Source organism: Procambarus clarkii, chromosome 62 (genome assembly GCF_040958095.1).
Source record: "Procambarus clarkii isolate CNS0578487 chromosome 62, FALCON_Pclarkii_2.0, whole genome shotgun sequence".
NCBI lineage: Eukaryota > Metazoa > Arthropoda > Malacostraca > Decapoda > Cambaridae > Procambarus > Procambarus clarkii.
The window spans coordinates 31,187,370-31,207,233 of NC_091211.1; the positions used below are offsets into that span (position 1 = coordinate 31,187,370).

The window sequence follows — 19,864 nt, forward strand, 5'->3', positions numbered from 1 at the left end:
CAAGGTTTGCACATTAATGTTAGCTCCCACTCAAGCGCTGGTGATTGGGGCCAAGGTTTGCACATTAATGTAAGCTCCCACTCAAGCGCTGGTGATTGGGGCCAAGGTTTGCACATTAATGTTAGCTCCCACTCAAGCGCTGGTGATTGGGGCCAAGGTTTGCACATTAATGTAAGCTCCCACTCAAGCGCTGGTGATTGGGGCCAAGGTTTGCACATTAATGTAAGCTCCCACTCAAGCGCTGGTGATTGAAGCCAAGGTTTGCACATTAATGTAAGCTCCCACTCAAGCGCTGGTGATTGAAGCCAAGGTTTGCACATTAATGTTAGCTCCCACTCAAGCGCTGGTGATTGAAGCCAAGGTTTGCACATTAATGTTAGCTCCCACTCAAGCGCTGGTGATTGAGGCCAAGGTTTGCACATTAATGTAAGCTCCCACTCAAGCGCTGGTGATTGAGGCCAAGGTTTGCACATTAATGTAAGCTCCCACTCAAGCGCTGGTGATTGAGGCCAAGGTTTGCACATTAATGTAAGCTCCCACTCAAGCGCTGGTGATTGAGGCCAAGGCCACACACACACCAGACTCCAAACACAGTTTCAAACATATATGACAGAGCCTAGTAGGCTCAGAGACCATTAGACCAGTTGAATAACAGCCGAGAGGCGGGACCAAAGAGCTGCAGCTCCTATAGATGCAGTCTTACAGCGGCTTCATCGATAACTTATCAATAAGATAAGAAATTCTCAATAATTATATTTCCCTCCATGGAATATAACATTTTTATTCGTGTTTAGTGAGTGGGAGGTGTGAGTTATGGGAGCACGGGTGATCATCCCGCCAGCACGCGTCAACCACCAGTCTTCCCGGAACACACCTTTACCTGATCGAACGTTACGAAAGTGTTGGTAAAATATATGTAGCAATATGGCCGGCTTTGTTGATTTGTGGACCCGAGTCCGGGAAGGTGGGCAGGTGTGCAGTGCCGCCACTACTGTCACTGCTGCTGCCATCACCCTGGGGCACTGTTGCTGCTGTTATTCCCTGGGGCACTGTTGCTGCTGTTATTCCCTGGGGCACTGTTGCTGCTGTTATTCCCTGGGGCACTGTTGCTGCTGCCATCACCCTGGGGCACTGTTGCTGCTGTTATTCCCTGGGGCACTGTTGTTGCTGTTATTCCCTGGGGCACTGTTGCTGCTGTTATTCCCTGGGGCACTGTTGCTGCTGTTATTCCCTGGGGCACTGTTGCTGCTGTTATTCCCTGGGGCACTGTTACTGCAGCCATCTCCGGCACTGTTGCTGCCACCACCTCACCACCGCCAGGAGACACCTCCGCCCGTCACTGTAGGTGACCCGCTGAAGAAAAGTTGTTGAGGAGTCAATGAGGAGACGAGGAGTGGGGGCTCCCTCACGTCCTGTCAGCGCCCTCTCTTGTCTCCTACCTTTATTACCTCCTGTGGGAAGGGTGAGGGAGGGGGAGAGGGAGGGGGGGAGAGGGAGGGGGGAGAGGGGGGGGGGGGGAGGGAGAAGTGAGGGGGAGGGGGAGAGGGGTGGGAGAGGTGGTAAGCCTGTTCATCTGTACGTCTGATAATGTTAATAAAATAGAAAGTGTGTATGTGCTCTGTCTCCCATCTACTTCACCTTCTCTTCTGTTCTCCTCCTGTTCCCCCTAACATTCACGCACCTTCCCCCTCTACTTTATTCTCTCTCCTCCCTCTCTTCCCTCCTCTTCTCCCTGTCTCCATCTCTCTCTCTCTGTCTCTCTCGGAAAATTTCATATTGTAAACAAGTGAAACTGCTAAAAATCCTACGAACACAAATCCTCTTTTTCCTATTTTTTCAGGGAAAAAACAAGACAGCAGACAATATTTCTTAATGGGTCAAGCTCTGACTGGCCTACCAAGGTTTCGTACCACGCATTTGTCATCCTGCAAAGTTGTGTGAGACTTGCCCGAAGCGTCTGGCCTGGAAGCTTCCACAGACACACAGACAGATATCCTCTTATATAGATATCTATCCCCATCTCTTATCATGTTATCTAATTTGTTTATCAGTGTGAGAAACACATTTTCTTAATAATGAATATATGAATGATGTATATATGTGAAGCATTTAACTCCATCCCCTCTTCCTTCCCCCTCCCTCCCTCTCACCCTCTCCCTCTCCCTCTCCCTTCTCTCCCTCTCACCCTCTCTCCCTCTCACCCTCTCTCCCTCTCACCCTCTCTCCCTCTCACCCTCCCACCCTCCCACCCTCTCACCCTCCCACCCTCTCACCCTCTCTCCCTCTCTCCCTCTCTCCCTCTCTCCCTCTCACCCTCCACCCTCCCACCCTCTCACCCTCCCACCCTCTCACCCTCTCTCCCTCTCTCCCTCTCTCCCTCTCTCCCTCTCTCCCTCTCTCCCTCTCTCCCTCTCACCCTCTATCCCTCTCTCCCTCTCTCCCTCTCACCCTCTCTCCCTCTCTCCCTCTCTCCCTCTCTCCCTCTCTCCCTCTCACCCTCTCACCCTCTCTCCCTCTCTCCCTCTCTCCCTCTCACCCTCTCTCCCTCTCACCCTCTCACCCTCTCTCCCTCTCACCCTCTCTCCCTCTCACCCTCTCTCCCTCTCTCCCTCTCTCCCTCTCACCCTCTCACCCTCTCTCCCTCTCACCCTCTCTCCCTCTCACCCTCTCTCCCTCTCCCTCTCCCCAACTGAACTTTAATTTTCCGTAGTAATGGGCTACAGGTCAGGGTCAGTGTAGCTACAGGTCGGGGTCAGTGTAGCTACAGATCGGGGTCAGTGTAGTTACAGGTCGGGGTCAGTGTAGCTACAGGTCGGGGTCAGCGTAGCTACAGGTCGGGGTCAGTGTAGCTACAGGTCGGGGTCAGTGTAGCTACAGGTCGGGGTCAGTGTAGCTACAGGTCGGGGTCAGCGTAGCTACAGGTCGGGGTCAGCGTAGCTACAGGTCGGGGTCAGCGCAGCTACAGGTCGGGGTCAGCGTAGCTACAGGTCGGGGTCAGCGTAGCTACAGGTCGGGGTCAGCGTAGCTACAGGTCGGGGTCAGCGTAGCTACAGGTCGGGGTCAGCGTAGCTACAGGTCGGGGTCAGCGTAGCTACAGTTCGGGGTCAGTGTAGCTACAGGTCGGGGTCAGTGTAGCTACAGGTCGGGGTCAGTCTAGCTACAGGTCGTGGTCAGTGTAGCTACAGATCAGGGGTCAGTGTACCCACAGGTCGGGGTCACTGTAGCCACAGGTCGGGGTCACTGTAGCCACAGGTCGGGGTCACTGTAGCCACAGGTCGGGTCAGTGTAGCTACAGGTCGGGGTCAGTGTAGCTACAGGTCGGGGTCAGTGTAGCCACAGGTCGGGTCAGTGTAGCTACACGTCGGGGTCAGTGTAGCTACAGGTCGGGGTCAGCGTAGCTACAGGTCGGGGTCAGCGTAGCTACAGGTCGGGGTCAGCGTAGCTACAGGTCGGGGTCAGTGTAGCTACAGGTCGGGGTCAGAGTAGCTACAGGTCGGGGTCAGCGTATCTACAGGTCGGGGTCAGCGTAGCTACAGGTCGGGGTCAGCGTAGCTACAGGTCGGGGTCAGTGTAGCTACAGGTCGGGGTCAGTGTAGCTACAGGTCGGGGTCAGTGTAGCTACAGGTCGGGGTCAGTGTAGCCACAGGTCGGGGTCAGTGTAGCTACAGGTCGGGGTCAGTGTAGCTACAAGTCGGGGTCAGTGTAGCTACAGGTCGGGGTCAGTGTAGCTATAGGTCGGGGTCAGTGTAGCTACAGGTCGGGGTCAGTGTAGCTACAGGTCGGGGTCAGTGTAGCCACAGGTCGGGTCAGTGTAGCTACAGGTCGGAGTCAGTGTTGCTACAGGTCGGAGTCAGTGTAGCTACAGGTCGGGTCAGTGTAGCTACAAGTCGGGGTCAGTGTAGCTACAGGTCGGGGTCAGTGTAGCCACAGGTCGGGGTCAGTGTAGCTACAGGTCATGGTCAGTGTAGCTACAGGTCGGGGTCAGTGTAACTACAGGTCATGGTCAGTGTAGCTACAGGTCGGGGTCAGTGTAACTACAGGTCATGGTCAGTGTAGCTACAGGTCGGGGTCAGTGAAATTAACAACATGTTGATTAAAAATAAAAAAAATAACTTATTGTGAAATTCCTAAATTAATAAAAATACATGTAATAAGTTTTTCAAGCTTTCGTCCCCTCTTTATCCATCCTTCCTCCTCCCCTCTTTATCTATCCTTACTCCTCCCCTCTTTATCTATCCTTACTCCTCCCCTCTTTATCTATCCTTACTCCTCCCCTCTTTATCTATCCTTCCTCCTCCCCTCTTTATTCATCCTTCCTCCTCCCCTCTTTATCCATCCTTACTCCTCCCCTCTTTATCTATCCTTCCTCCTCCCCTCTATATCCATCCTTACTCCTCCCCTCTTTATCTATCCTTCCTCCTCCCCTCTTTATCTATCCTTCCTCCTCCCCTCTTTATCCATCTTTCCTCCTCCCCTCTTTATCCATCCTTCCTCCTCCCCCCTGGAAGCCAACAACTTTACCCTCCTGCTTGTGGAAGCCAACAACTTTACCCTCCTGCTTGTGGAAGCCAACAACTTTACCCCTCCTGGTTGTGGAAGCCAACAACTTTACCCCCCCCTGGTTGTGGAAGCCAACAACTTTACCCCCCCTGGTTGTGGAACCCAACAACTTTATCCATCCTGGTTGTGGAAGCCAACAACTTTACCCTCCTGCTTGTGGAAGCCAACAACTTTACCCCTCCTGGTTGTGGAAGCCAACAACTTTACCCCTCCTTGTTGTGGAAGCCAACAACTTTACCCCTCCTGGTTGTGGAAGCCAACAACTTTACCCCCCCTGGTTGTGGAAGCCAACAACTTTACCCCCCCTGGTTGTGGAACCCAACAACTTTACCCCTCCTGGTTGTGGAATCCAACAACTTTACCCCTCCTGGTTGTGGAAGCCAACAACTTTACCCCTCCTGGTTGTGGAAGCCAACAACTTTACCCCCCCTGGTTGTGGAACCCAACAACTTTACCCATCCTGGTTGTGGAAGCCAACAACTTTACCCCTCCTGGTTGTGGAAGCCAACAACTTTACCCCTCCTGGTTGTGGAAGCCAACAACTTTACCCTCCTGCTTGTGGAAGCCAACAACTTTACCCCTCCTGGTTGTGGAAGCCAACAACTTTACCCCTCCTGGTTGTGGAAGCCAACAACTTTACCCCCCTGGTTGTGGAAGCCAACAACTTTACCCCCCCTGGTTGTGGAAGCCAACAACTTTACCCATCCTGGTTGTGGAAGCCAACAACTTTACCTCCCCTGGTTGTGGAAGTCAACAACTTTACTCTCCTGGTTGTGGAAGCCAACAACTTTACCTCCCCTGGTTGTGGAAGTCAACAACTTTACTCTCCTGGTTGTGGAAGCCAACATTTTTAGCCCCCCTGGTTGTGGAAGCCAACAACTTTACCTCTCCTGGTTGTGGAAGCCAACAACTTTACCCCCCCTGGTTGTGGAAGCCAACAACTTTACCCCCCCTGGTTGTGGAAGCCAACAACTTTACCCTCCTGGTTGTGGAAGTCAACAACTTTACCCCCCCTGGTTGTGGAAGCCAACAACTTTACTCTCCTTGTTGTGGAAGTCAACAACTTTACTCTCCTGGTTGTGGAAGTCAACAACTTTACCCTCCTGGTTGTGGAAGCCAACAACTTTTCCCTCCTGGTTGTGGAAGCCAACAACTTTACCCTCCTGGTTGTGGAAGTCAACAACTTTACCCTCCTGCTTGTGGAAGTCAACAACTTTACCCCTCCTGGTTGTGGAAGTCAACAACTTTACTCTCCTGGTTGTAGAAGTCAACAACTTTACTCTCCTGGTTGTGGAAGTCAACAACTTTACCCTCCTGGTTGTGGAAGCCAACAACTTTACCCTCCTGGTTGTGGAAGCCAACAACTTTACCCTCCTGGTTGTGGAAGCTAACAACTTTATCCTCCTGCTTGTGGAAGTCAACAACTTTACTCTCCTGGTTGTGGAAGCCAACACCTTTACTCTCCTGGTTGTGGAAGTCAACAACTTTACTCCCCTGGTTGTGGAAGTCAACACCTTTACTCCCCTGGTTGTGGAAGTCAACACCTTTACTCCCCTGGTTGTGGAAGTCAACAACTTTACTCTCCTGGTTGTGGAAGTCAACAACTTTACTCCCCTGGTTGTGGAAGTCAACAACTTTACTCTCCTGGTTGTGGAAGTCAACAACTTTACCCCTCCTGGTTGTGGAAGTCAACAACTTTACTCTCCTGGTTGTGGAAGCTAACAACTTTACCCTCCCTGGTTGTGGAAGCCAACAACTTTACCCTCCTGGTTGTGGAAGCCAACAACTTTACCCTCCTGGTTGTGGAAGCCAACAACTTTACCCCCCCATGGTTGTGGAAGCCAACAACTTTACCCTCCCTGGTTGTGGAAGCCAACAACTTTACCCCCCCTGGTTGTGGAAGCCAACAACTTTACCCCTCCTGGTTGTGCAAGCCAACAACTTTACACCCCCTTGTTGTGGAAGCCAACAACTTTACCCCCCTGGTTGTGGAAGCAAACAACTTTACCCTCCTGGTTGTGGAAGCCAACAACTTTACCCCTCCTGGTTGTGGATGCCAACAACTTAACCCCTCCTGGTTGCGGAAGCCAACAACTTTACCCTCCTGCTTGTGGAAGCCAACAACTTTACCCTCCTGCTTGTGGAAGCCAACAACTTTACCCTCCTGCTTGTGGAAGCCAACAACTTTACACCTCCTGGTTGTGGAAGCCAACAACTTTACCCCTCCTGGTTGTGGAAGCCAACAACTTTACCCTCCTGCTTGTGGAAGCCAACAACTTTACCCCTCTTGGTTGTGGAAGCCAACAACTTTACCCCCCCTGGTTGTGGAAGCCAACAACTTTACCCCCTCTGGTTGCGGAAGCCAACAACTTAACCCCTCCTGGTTGTGGAAGTCAACAACTTTACCCCTCCTGGTTGTGGAAGCCAACAACTTTACCCTCCTGCTTGTGGAAGCCAACAACTTTACCCCTCCTGGTTGTGGAAGCCAACAACTTTACCCCTCCTGGTTGTGGAAGCCAACAACTTTACTCCTCCTGGTTGTGGAAGCCAACAACTTTACTCCCCCTGGTTGTGGAAGCCAACAACTTTACCCCCCTTGGTTGTGGAAGCAAACAACTTTACGCTCCTGGTTGTGGAAGCCAACAACTTTACCCCTCCTGGTTGTGGAAGCCAACAACTTTACCCCTCCTGGTTGTGGAAGCCAACAACTTTACCCTCCTGCTTGTGGAAGCCAACAACTTTACCCTCCTGGTTATGGAAGCCAGCAACTTTACCCCTCCTGGTTGTGGAAGCCAACAACTTTACCCCCCCTGGTTGTGGAAGCCAACAACTTTACCCCTCCTGGTTGTGGAAGCCAACAACTTTACCCCCCCTGGTTGTGGAAGCCAACAACTTTTCCCCTCCTGGTTGTGGAAACCAACAACTTTACCCTCCTGGTTGTGGAAGCCTACAACTTTACCCCTCCTGGTTATGGAAGCCAACAACTTTATCCCTCCTGGTTGTGGAAGCCAACAACTTTACCCTCCTGGTTGTGGAAGCCAACAACTTTACCCCTCCTGGTTGTGGAAGCCAACAATTTTACCCTCCTGCTTGTGGAAGCCAACAACTTTACCCCTCCTGGTTATGGAAGCCAACAACTTTACCCCTCCTGGTTGTGGAAGCCAACAACTTTACCCTTCTGGTTGTGGAAGCCAACAACTTTACCCCTTCTGGTTGTGGAAGCCAACAACTTTACCCCTCCTGGTTGTTGAAGCCAACAACTTTACTCCTCCTGGTTGTGAAAGCCAACAACTTTACCCTCCTGGTTGTGGAAGCAAACAACTTTACCCCCCCTGGTTGTGGAAGCCAACAACTTTACCCCCCCTGGTTGTGGAAGCCAACAACTTTACCCCTCCTGGTTGTGGAAGCCAACAACTTTACCCTCCTGGTTGTGGAAGCCAACAACTTTACCCCCCCTGGTTGTGGAAGCCAACAACTTTACCCCCCCCTGGTTGTGGAAGCCAACAACTTTACCCTCCTGGTTGGGGAAGCCAACAACTTTACCCCTCCTGGTTGTGGAAGCCAACAACTTTACCTTCCTGGTTGTGGAAGCCAACAACTTTACCCCTCCTGGTTGTCGAAGCCAACAACTTTACCTTCCTGGTTGTGGAAGCCAACAACTTTACCCCTCCTGGTTATGGAAGCCAACAACTTTACCCCCCCCTGGTTGTGGAATCCAACAACTTTACCCTCCTGCTTGTGGAAGCCAACAACTTTACCCCTCCTGGTTATGGAAGCCAACAACTTTACCCCTCCTGGTTGTGGAAGCCAACAACTTTACCCTTCTGGTTGTGGAAGCCAACAACTTTACCCCTTCTGGTTGTGGAAGCCAACAACTTTACCCCCCTGGTTGTGGAAGCCAACAACTTTACCCCCCTGGTTGTGGAAGCCAACAACTTTACCCCCCTGGTTGTGGAAGCCAACAACTTTACCCCCCTGGTTGTGGAAGCCAACAACTTTACCCCCCCCTGGTTGTGGAAGCCAACAACTTTACCCTCCTGGTTGTGGAAGCCAACAACTTTACCCCCCCTGGTTGGGGAAGCCAGAGGAGAGGACGTGTGCCTCTGCATCACGTGATCCTGGCTGTAGACTCACAGTGAAGAGCCTCGAACCTCAGTCCTGTTTCTTCCCAGACACGCTCTCCTCACTCTGGCTGACGTTCAGAAATTATTGTGTTTTAGTACGCTGTTGCTGCGTACGGATGAGCTCATCCTTGTGTTGCTGCGTACGGATGAGCTCATCCTTGTGTTGCTGCGTACGGATGAGCTCATCCTTGTGTTGCTGCGTACGGATGAGCTCATCCTTGTGTTGCTGCGTACGGATGAGCTCATCCTTGTGTTGCTGCGTACGGATGAGCTCATCCTTGCGTTGCTGCGTACGGATGAGCTCATCCTTGTGTTGCTGCGTACGGATGAGCTCATCCTTGTGTTGCTGCGTACGGATGAGCTCATCCTTGTGTTGCTGCGTACGGATGAGCTCATCCTTGCGTTGCTGCGTACGGATGAGCTCATCCTTGTGTTGCTGCGTACGGATGAGCTCATCCTTGCGTTGCTGCGTACGGATCAGCTCATCCTTGTGTTGCTGCGTACGGATGAGCTCATCCTTGCGTTGCTGCGTACGGATCAGCTCATCCTTGTGTTGCTGCGTACGGATGAGCTCATCCTTGTGTTGCTGCGTACGGATGAGCTCATCCTTGTGTTGCTGCGTACGGATGAGCTCATCCTTGTGTTGCTGCGTACGGATGAGCTCATCCTTGTGTTGCTGCGTACGGATGAGCTCATCCTTGTGTTGCTGCGTACGGATCAGCTCATCCTTGTGTTGCTGCGTACGGATGAGCTCATCCTTGTGTTGCTGCGTACGGATGAGCTCATCCTTGTGTTGCTGCGTACGGATGAGCTCATCCTTGTGTTGCTGCGTACGGATCAGCTCATCCTTGTGTTGCTGCGTACGGATGAGCTCATCCTTGTGTTGCTGCGTACGGATGAGCTCATCCTTGTGTTGCTGCGTACGGATGAGCTCATCCTTGTGTTGCTGCGTACGGATGAGCTCATCCTTGTGTTGCTGCGTACGGATGAGCTCATCCTTGTGTTGCTGCGTACGGATCAGCTCATCCTTGTGTTGCTGCGTACGGATCAGCTCATCCTTGTGTTGCTGCGTACGGATCAGCTCATCCTTGTGTTGCTGCGTACGGATCAGCTCATCCTTGTGTTGCTGCGTACGGATCAACTCATCCTTGTGTTGCTGCGTACGGATGAGCTCATCCTTGTGTTGCTGCGTACGGATGAGCTAATCCTTGTGTTGCTGCGTACGGATGAGCTCATCCTTGTGTTGCTGCGTACGGATGAGCTCATCCTTGTGTTGCTGCGTACGGATGAGCTCATCCTTGTGTTGCTGCGTACGGATCAGCTCATCCTTGTGTTGCTGCGTACGGATCAGCTCATCCTTGTGTTGCTGCGTACGGATCAGCTCATCCTTGTGTTGCTGCGTACGGATCAACTCATCCTTGTGTTGCTGCGTACGGATGAGCTCATCCTTGCGTTGCTGCGTACGGATGAGCTCATCCTTGCGTTGCTGCGTACGGATGAGCTCATCCTTGCGTTGCTGCGTACGGATGAGCTCATCCTTGCGTTGCTGCGTACGGATGAGCTCATCCTTGTGTTGCTGCGTACGGATGAGCTCATCCTTGTGTTGCTGCGTACGGATCAACTCATCCTTGTGTTGCTGCGTACGGATCAACTCATCCTTGTGTTGCTGCGTACGGATCAACTCATCCTTGTGTTGCTGCGTACGGATCAACTCATCCTTGTGTTGCTGCGTACGGATCAACTCATCACTACTCTGTTGCTGGATATCAACTCATCCTTGTGTTGCTGGATATCAACCCATCCTTGTGTTGCTGGATATCAACCCATCCTTGTGTTGCTGGATATCAGCCCATCCTTGTGTTGCTGGATATCAACCCATCCTTGTGTTGCTGGATATCAACCCATCCTTGTGTTGCTGGATATCAACCCATCCTTGTGTTGCTGGATATCAACCCATCCTTGTGTTGCTGGATATCAACTCATCCTTGTGTTGCTGGATATCAGCCCATCCTTGTGTTGCTGGATATCAACTCATCCTTGTGTTGCTGGATATCAACCCATCCTTGTGTTGCTGGATATCAACCCATCCTTGTGTTGCTGGATATCAACCCATCCTTCAGTTGCTGGATATCAGCCCATCCTTGTGTTGCTGGATATCAGCCCATCCTTGTGTTGCTGGATATCAACTCATCCTTGTGTTGCTGGATATCAACCCATCCTTGTGTTGCTGGATATCAACCCATCCTTGTGTTGCTGGATATCAACCCATCCTTGTGTTGCTGGATATCAACCCATCCTTGTGTTGCTGGATATCAGCCCATCCTTGTGTTGCTGGATATCAGCCCATCCTTGTGTTGCTGGATATCAACTCATCCTTGTGTTGCTGGATATCAACCCATCCTTGTGTTGCTGGATATCAACCCATCCTTGTGTTGCTGGATATCAACCCATCCTTGTGTTGCTGGATATCAGCCCATCCATGTGTTGCTGGATATCAGCCCATCCTTGTGTTGCTGGATATCAACTCATCCTTGTGTTGCTGGATATCAACCCATCCTTGTGTTGCTGGATATCAACCCATCCTTGTGTTGCTGGATATCAACCCATCCTTGTGTTGCTGGATATCAACCCATCCTTGTGTTGCTGGATATCAACCCATCCTTGTGTTGCTGGATATCAACCCATCCTTGTGTTGCTGGATATCAACCCATCCTTGTGTTGCTGGATATCAACCCATCCTTGTGTTGCTGGATATCAACCCATCCGATAACAGTAACATGGATAAACGTTACAAACTGGGAAGTAATATCAGAGTTCAGCATAAAAGTATACAGATTATCTCACACTGACAGACAGATTACCCGAGGAGAAGGGAGCTATATACACGTCATCCCAACAGGTCAACCGTAGAGGGAGACGAGGAATTCAAAGTGAGTCACCTGGAGTCACCTTACTTCATCAGTTTAGAGGCGGGACCAAAGAGCCAGAGCTCAACCCCCCGGCAAGTACAATTAGGTGAGTACACAAGCTATTTTGGTTGACTTCAGTGAAGACCCGAGACGTCCGGGAGGATGTGAGGCTGATGTCACATCTCACCCCTAGCAGGGAAGGTTGTGTGGGTGAAGATGACTTCCATGGAGACATCTGACCACCATGAAGTCATCATACAACCATGAAGTCATCATACAACCATGAAATCATCCTACAACCATGAAGTCATCATACAACCATGAAGTCATCATACAACCATGAAGTCATCATACAACCATGAAGTCATCACACCACCATGAAGTCATCATACCACCATGAAGTCATCATACCACCATGAAGTCATCATACAACCATGAAGTCATCATACAACCATGAAGTCATCTTACCACCATGAAGTCATACAACCACGAAGTCATCTTACCACCATGAAGTCATCATACAACCATGAAGTCATCATACAACCACGAAGTCATCTTATCACCATGAAGTCATCATACAACCATGAAGTCATCATACAACCATGAAGTCATCTTACAACCATGAAGTCATCTTACAACCATGAAGTCATCATACCACCATGAAGTCATCTTACAACCATGAAGTCATCTTACCACCATGAAGTCATCATACAACCATGAAGTCATCATACAACCATGAAGTCATCATACAACCACGAAGTCATCTTATCACCATGAAGTCATCATACAACCATGAAGTCATCATACAACCATGAAGTCATCTTACCACCATGAAGTCATCATACAACCATGAAGTCATCTTACAACCATGAAGTCATCTTACCACCATGAAGTCATCTTACCACCATGAAGTCATCTTACAACCATGAAGTCATCTTACAACCATGAAGTCATCTTACAACCATGAAGTCATCTTACAACCATGAAGTCATCATACAACCATGAAGTCATCTTACCACCATGAAGTCATCATACAACCATGAAGTCATCATACAACCATGAAGTCATCATACAACCATGAAGTCATCATACAACCATGAAGTCATCTTACAACCATGAAGTCATCTTACAACCATGAAGTCATCATACAACCATGAATTCATCATACAACCATGAAGTCATCTTACCACCATGAAGTCATCATACAACCATGAAGTCATCATACAACCATGAAGTCATCATACAACCATGAAATCATCTTACAACCATGAAGTCATCATACAACCATGAAGTCATCTTACCACCATGAAGTCATCATACAACCATGAAGTCATCTTACAACCATGAAGTCATCTTACCACCATGAAGTCATCTTACCACCATGAAGTCATCTTACCACCATGAAGTCATCTTACCACCATGAAGTCATCATACAACCATGAAGTCATCTTACCACCATGAAGTCATCATACAACCATGAAGTCATCTTACAACCATGAAGTCATCTTACCACCATGAAGTCATCTTACAACCATGAAGTCATCTTACAACCATGAAGTCATCATACAACCATGAAGTCATCATACAACCATGAAGTCATCTTACCACCATGAAGTCATCATACAACCATGAAGTCATCATACAACCATGAAGTCATCATACAACCATGAAGTCATCATACAACCATGAAATCATCTTACAACCATGAAGTCATCATACAACCATGAAGTCATCTTACCACCATGAAGTCATCATACAACCATGAAGTCATCTTACAACCATGAAGTCATCTTACCACCATGAAGTCATCTTACCACCATGAAGTCATCTTACCACCATGAAGTCATCTTACCACCATGAAGTCATCATACAACCATGAAGTCATCTTACCACCATGAAGTCATCATACAACCATGAAGTCATCTTACAACCATGAAGTCATCTTACCACCATGAAGTCATCTTACAACCATGAAGTCATCTTACAACCATGAAGTCATCATACAACCATGAAGTCATCATACAACCATGAAGTCATCTTACCACCATGAAGTCATCATACAACCATGAAGTCATCATACAACCATGAAGTCATCATACAACCATGAAATCATCATACAACCATGAAATCATCTTACAACCATGAAGTCATCATACAACCATGAAGTCATCTTACCACCATGAAGTCATCATACAACCATGAAGTCATCTTACAACCATGAAGTCATCTTACCACCATGAAGTCATCTTACCACCATGAAGTCATCTTACAACCATGAAGTCATCTTACAACCATGAAGTCATCATACAACCATGAAGTCATCATACAACCATGAAGTCATCTTACCACCATGAAGTCATCATACAACCATGAAGTCATCATACAACCATGAAGTCATCATACAACCATGAAATCATCTTACAACCATGAAGTCATCATACAACCATGAAGTCATCATACAACCATGAAGTCATCTAACCACCACAAAGTCATCATACCACCATGAAGTCATCATACCACCATGAAGTCATCTTACAACCATGAAGTCATCATACAACCATGAAGTCATCATACAACCATGAAGTCATCATACAACCATGAAGCACATGTTGAAGCCCCAAGGAGCCGAGGGCTGGAGTGAGTGCACTCAGCCATGTGGTGGCGCTCTTCAAGGATTATGAAGCACATATGTATTAAAAAGCAAATAACAAGGCATCAACTCGAGGCACAGGGAGGAGGTGCGCCTCACACACTAACACCCTCCATTAATAGTGACCATCAACTCGAGGCACAGGGAGGAGGTGCGCCTCACACACTAACACCCTCCATTAATAGTGACCCTCAACTCGAGGCACAGGGAGGAGGAGCGCCTCACACACTAACACACTCCATTAATAGTGACCCTCAACTCGAGGCACAGGGAGGAGGAGCGCCTCACACACTAACACACTCCATTAATAGTGACCCAAAAAGGTGTTGACCGCGGAACACAAATATACATAAAAAAGTGTTATTTTACAAAAGAATGAAGCAGCAAATCTAGAAAAACTATCTTTCATACTATTAAGGAAATATATAATTGACTCACCTGCCGTCAATATATATAATTGACTCACCTGCCGTCAATATATATAATTGACTCACCTGCAGTCAATATATATAATTGACTCACCTGCCGTCAATATATATAATTGACGCACCTGCCGTCAATATATATAATTGACTCACCTGCAGTCAATATATATAATTGACTCACCTGCAGTCAATATATATAATTGACTCACCTGCCGTCAATATATATAATTGACTCACCTGCAGTCAATATATATAATTGACTCACCTGCGGTCAATATATATAATTGACTCACCTGCGGTCAATATATATAATTGACTCACCTGCAGTCAATATATATAATTGACTCACCTGCCGTCAATATATATAATTGACTCACCTGCAGTCAATATATATAATTGACTCACCTGCCGTCAATATATATAATTGACTCACCTGCAGTCAATATATATAATTGACTCACCTGCAGTCAATATATATAATTGACTCACCTGCCGTCAATATATATAATTGACTCACCTGCCGTCAATATATATAATTGACTCACCTGCCGTCAATATATATAATTGACAGCTTGTAAACAAACTTATCCTAAGACACCTGTATGCTAAAATTACCAGAGAGTTACAGGCCAGCAGGTATACAGGCCAGCAGGTATACAGGCCAGCAGGTATACAGGCCAGCAGGCATACAGGCCAGCAGGTATACAGGCCAGCAGGTATACAGGCCAGCAGGTATACAGGCCAGCAGGTATACAGGCCAGCAGGCATACAGGCCAGCAGGTATACAGGCCAGCAGGTATACAGGCCAGCAGGTATACAGGCCAGCAGGTATACAGGCCAGCAGGCATACAGGCCAGCAGGTATACAGGCCAGCAGGTATACAGGCCAGCAGGTATACAGGCCAGCAGGTATACAGGCCAGCAGGTATACAGGCCAGCAGGTATACAGGCCAGCAGGTATACAGGCCAGCAGGTATACAGGCCAGCAGGCATACAGGCCAGCAGGTATACAGGCCAGCAGGCATACAGGCCAGCAGGTATACAGGCCAGCAGGTATACAGGCCAGCAGGCAGACAGGCCAGCAGGTAGACAGGCCAGCAGGTAGACAGGCCAGCAGGTATACAGGCCAGCAGGTATACAGGCCAGCAGGTATACAGGCCAGCAGGTATACAGGCCAGCAGGTATACAGGCCAGCAGGTATACAGGCCAGCAGGTATACAGGCCAGCAGGCATACAGGCCAGCAGGTATACAGGCCAGCAGGTATACAGGCCAGCAGGCATACAGGCCAGCAGGTAGACAGGCCAGCAGGTATACAGGCCAGCAGGTATACAGGCCAGCAGGCATACAGGCCAGCAGGTAGACAGGCCAGCAGGTAGACAGGCCAGCAGGTATACAGGCCAGCAGGTATACAGGCCAGCAGGTATACAGGCCAGCAGGTAGACAGGCCAGCAGGCATACAGGCCAGCAGGTAGACAGGCCAGCAGGTATACAGGCCAGCAGGTATACAGGCCAGCAGGCATACAGGCCAGCAGGTAGACAGGCCAGCAGGTAGACAGGCCAGCAGGTATACAGGCCAGCAGGTATACAGGCCAGCAGGTAGACAGGCTAGCAGGTATACAGGCCAGCAGGTATACAGGCCAGCAGGTATACAGGCCAGCAGGCATACAGGCCAGCAGGTAGACAGGCCAGCAGGTATACAGGCCAGCAGGTATACAGGCCAGCAGGTAGACAGGCCAGCAGGTATACAGGCCAGCAGGCATACAGGCCAGCAGGCATACAGGCCAGCAGGTATACAGGCCAGCAGGTAGACAGGCCAGCAGGCATACAGGCCAGCAGGTATACAGGCCAGCAGGTAGACAGGCCAGCAGGCATACAGGCCAGCAGGTATACAGGCCAGCAGGCATACAGGCCAGCAGGTAGACAGGCCAGCAGGCATACAGGCCAGCAGGTATACAGGCCAGCAGGTAGACAGGCCAGCAGGTATACAGGCCAGCAGGTAGACAGGCCAGCAGGCATACAGGCCAGCAGGTAGACAGGCCAGCAGGTATACAGGCCAGCAGGTAGACAGGCCAGCAGGCAGACAGGCCACCAGGCAGACAGGCCAGCAGGTAGACAGGCCAGCAGGTAGAGAGGCCAGCAGGCAGACAGGCCACCAGGCAGACAAGCCAGCAGGTAGACAGGCCAGCAGGCAGACAGGCCAGCAGGTAGACAGGCCAGCAGGTAGACAGGCCAGCAGGTATACAGGCCAGCAGGAAGACAGGCCACCAGGCAGACAGGCCAGCAGGCAGACAGGCCAGCAGGTATACAGGCCAGCAGGTAGACAGGCCAGCAGGCAGACAGGCCAGCAGGTAGACAGGCCAGCAGGCAGACAGGTCAGCAGGTAGACAGGCCAGCAGGTAGACAGGCCAGCAGGAAGACAGGCCAGCAGGTAGACAGGCCAGCAGGCAGACAGGCCAGCAGGCAGACAGGCCAGCAGGTAGACAGGCCAGCAGGTATACAGGCGAGCAGGTAGACAGGCCAGCAGTTAGACAGGCCAGCAGGTAGACAGGCCAGCCGGCAGACAGGCCAGCAGGCAGACAGGCCAGCAAGCAGACAGGCCAGCAGGTAGACAGGCCAGCAGGTAGACAGGCCAGCAGGTATACAGGCGAGCAGGTAGACAGGCCAGCAGGTAGACAGGCCAGCAGGCATACAGGCCAGCAGGCATACAGGCGAGGAGGTAGACAGGCCAGCAGGTATACAGGCCAGCAGGTAGACAGGGGAGCAGGTATACAGGCCAGCAGGTAGACTGGGGAGCAGGTATACAGGCCAGCAGGTAGACAGGGGAGCAGGTATACAGGCCAGCAGGTAGACAGGGGAGCAGGTATACAGGCCAGCAGGTAGACAGGGGAGCAGGTATACAGGCCAGCAGGTAGACAGGGGAGCAGGTATACAGGCCAGCAGGTAGACAGGCCAGCAGGTATACAGGCCAGCAGGCATACAGGCGAGCAGGCAGACAGGCGAGCAGGTAGACAGGCCAGCAGGTAGACAGGCCACCAGGTAGACAGGGGAGCAGGTATACAGGCCAGCAGGTAGACAGGCCACCAGGCACACAGGCCAGCAGGTAGACAGGCCACCAGGCATACAGGCGAGCAGGTAGACAGGCCAGCAGGTAGACAGGCCAGCAGGTAGACAGGCCAGCAGGCAGACAGGCCAGCAGGCAGACAGGCCAGCAGGTAGACAGGCCACCAGGCAGACAGGCCAGCAGGTAGACAGGCCACCAGGCAGACAGGCCAGCAGGTAGACAGGCCACCAGGCATACAGGCGAGCAGGTAGACAGGCCAGCAGGTATACAGGCCAGCAGGTATACAGGCCAGCAGGTAGACAGGCCAGCAGGTAGACAGGCCAGCAGGTATACAGGCCAGCAGGTAGACAGGCCAGCAGGTATACAGGCCAGCAGGTATACAGGCCAGCAGGCATACAGGCCAGCAGGTATACAGGCCAGCAGGTATACAGGCCAGCAGGTATACAGGCCAGCAGGTAGACAGGCCAGCAGGTAGACAGGCCAGCAAGCATACAGGCGAGCAGGTAGACAGGCCAGCAGGTAGACAGGCCAGCAGGTAGACAGGCCAGCAGGTAGACAGGCCAGCAGGTATACAGGCCAGCAGGTATACAGGCCAGCAGGCATACAGGCGAGCAGGTAGACAGGCCAGCAGGTAGACAGGCCAGCAGGTATACAGGCCAGCAGGTAGACAGGCCAGCAGGCATACAGGCCAGCAGGTATACAGGCCAGCAGGCATACAGGCCAGCAGGTATACAGGCCAGCAGGTATACAGGCCAGCAGGTAGACAGGCCACCAGGCATACAGGCGAGCAGGTAGACAGGCCAGCAGGTAGACAGGCCAGCAGGTATACAGGCCAGCAGGTAGACAGGCCAGCAGGTATACAGGCCAGCAGGTATACAGGCCAGCAGGCATACAGGCCAGCAGGTATACAGGCCAGCAGGTATACAGGCCAGCAGGTAGACAGGCCAGCAGGTAGACAGGCCAGCAGGTAGACAGGCCAGCAGGTAGACAGGCCAGCAGGTAGACAGGCCAGCAGGTAGACAGGCCAGCAGGTAGACAGGCCAGCAGGTAGACAGGCCAGCATGTATACAGGCCAGCAGGCAGACAGGCCAGCAGGTAGACAGGCCAGCAGGTAGACAGGCCAGCAGGTAGACAGGCCAGCAGGTAGACAGGCCAGCAGGTAGACAGGCCAGCAGGTAGACAGGCCAGCAGGTATACAGGCCAGCAGGTAGACAGGCCAGCATGTATACAGGCCAGCAGGAATACAGGCCAGCAGGCAGACAGGCCAGCAGGTAGACAGGCCAGCAGGTAGACAGGCCAGCAGGTAGACAGGCCAGCAGGTAGACAGGCCAGCAGGTATACAGGCCAGCAGGTAGACAGGCCAGCATGTATACAGGCCAGCAGGAATACAGGCCAGCAGGCAGACAGGCCAGCAGGTAGACAGGCCAGCAGGTAGACAGGCCAGCAGGTATACAGGCCAGCAGGTAGACAGGCCAGCAGGTATACAGGCCAGCAGGCAGACAGGCCAGCAGGTAGACAGGCCAGCAGGTAGACAGGCCAGCAGGTATACAGGCCAGCAGGTAGACAGGCCAGCAGGTAGACAGGCCACCAGGCAGACAGGCCAGCAGGTAGACAGGCCAGCAGGTATACAGGCCAGCAGGTAGACAGGCCACCAGGCAGACATGCCAGCAGGTAGACAGGCCAGCAGGTAGACAGGCCAGCAGGCAGACAGGCCACCAGGCAGACAGGCCAGCAAGTAGACAGGCCACCAGGCAGACAGGCCAGCAGGTAGACAGGCCAGCAGGTATACAGGCCAGCAGGTAGACAGGCCACCAGGCAGACAGGCCAGCAGGTAGACAGGGCCAGCAGGCAGACAGGCCACCAGGCAGACAGGCCAGCAGGTAGACAGGCCAGCAGGTATACAGGCCAGCAGGTAGACAGGCCACCAGGCAGACAGGCCTGCAGGTAGACAGGCCAGCAGATATACAGGCCAGCAGGTAGACAGGCCATCAGGCAGACAGGCCAGCAGGTAGACAGGCCAGCAGGTAGACAGGCCAGCAGGCAGACAGGCCACCAGGTAGACAGGCCAGCAAGTAGACAGGCCAGCAGGTAGACATGCCACCAGGTAGACAGGGGAGCAGGTAGACAGGCCACCA

General features: G+C 51.4%; 1 protein-coding gene across 1 annotated transcript in view; it reads right to left on the reverse strand.

The window, feature by feature from the left end:
• The window catches only part of LOC138354407 (ribosome-binding protein 1-like), a 14,211-nt gene extending 4,351 nt beyond the window's left edge, over positions 1-9,860 (reverse strand). The window contains exons 1-4 of the mRNA XM_069308596.1: positions 9,849-9,860; positions 8,784-9,810; positions 6,630-6,786; positions 5,780-6,235 (exon numbers count right to left, since the gene is read on the reverse strand). Of these exons, the coding sequence (XP_069164697.1) occupies positions 5,780-6,235; positions 6,630-6,786; positions 8,784-9,810; positions 9,849-9,860 (1,652 nt within the window). The remainder of the gene's footprint in view (positions 1-5,779; positions 6,236-6,629; positions 6,787-8,783; positions 9,811-9,848) is intronic.
• Between the last annotated feature and the right edge of the window lie 10,004 nt (positions 9,861-19,864).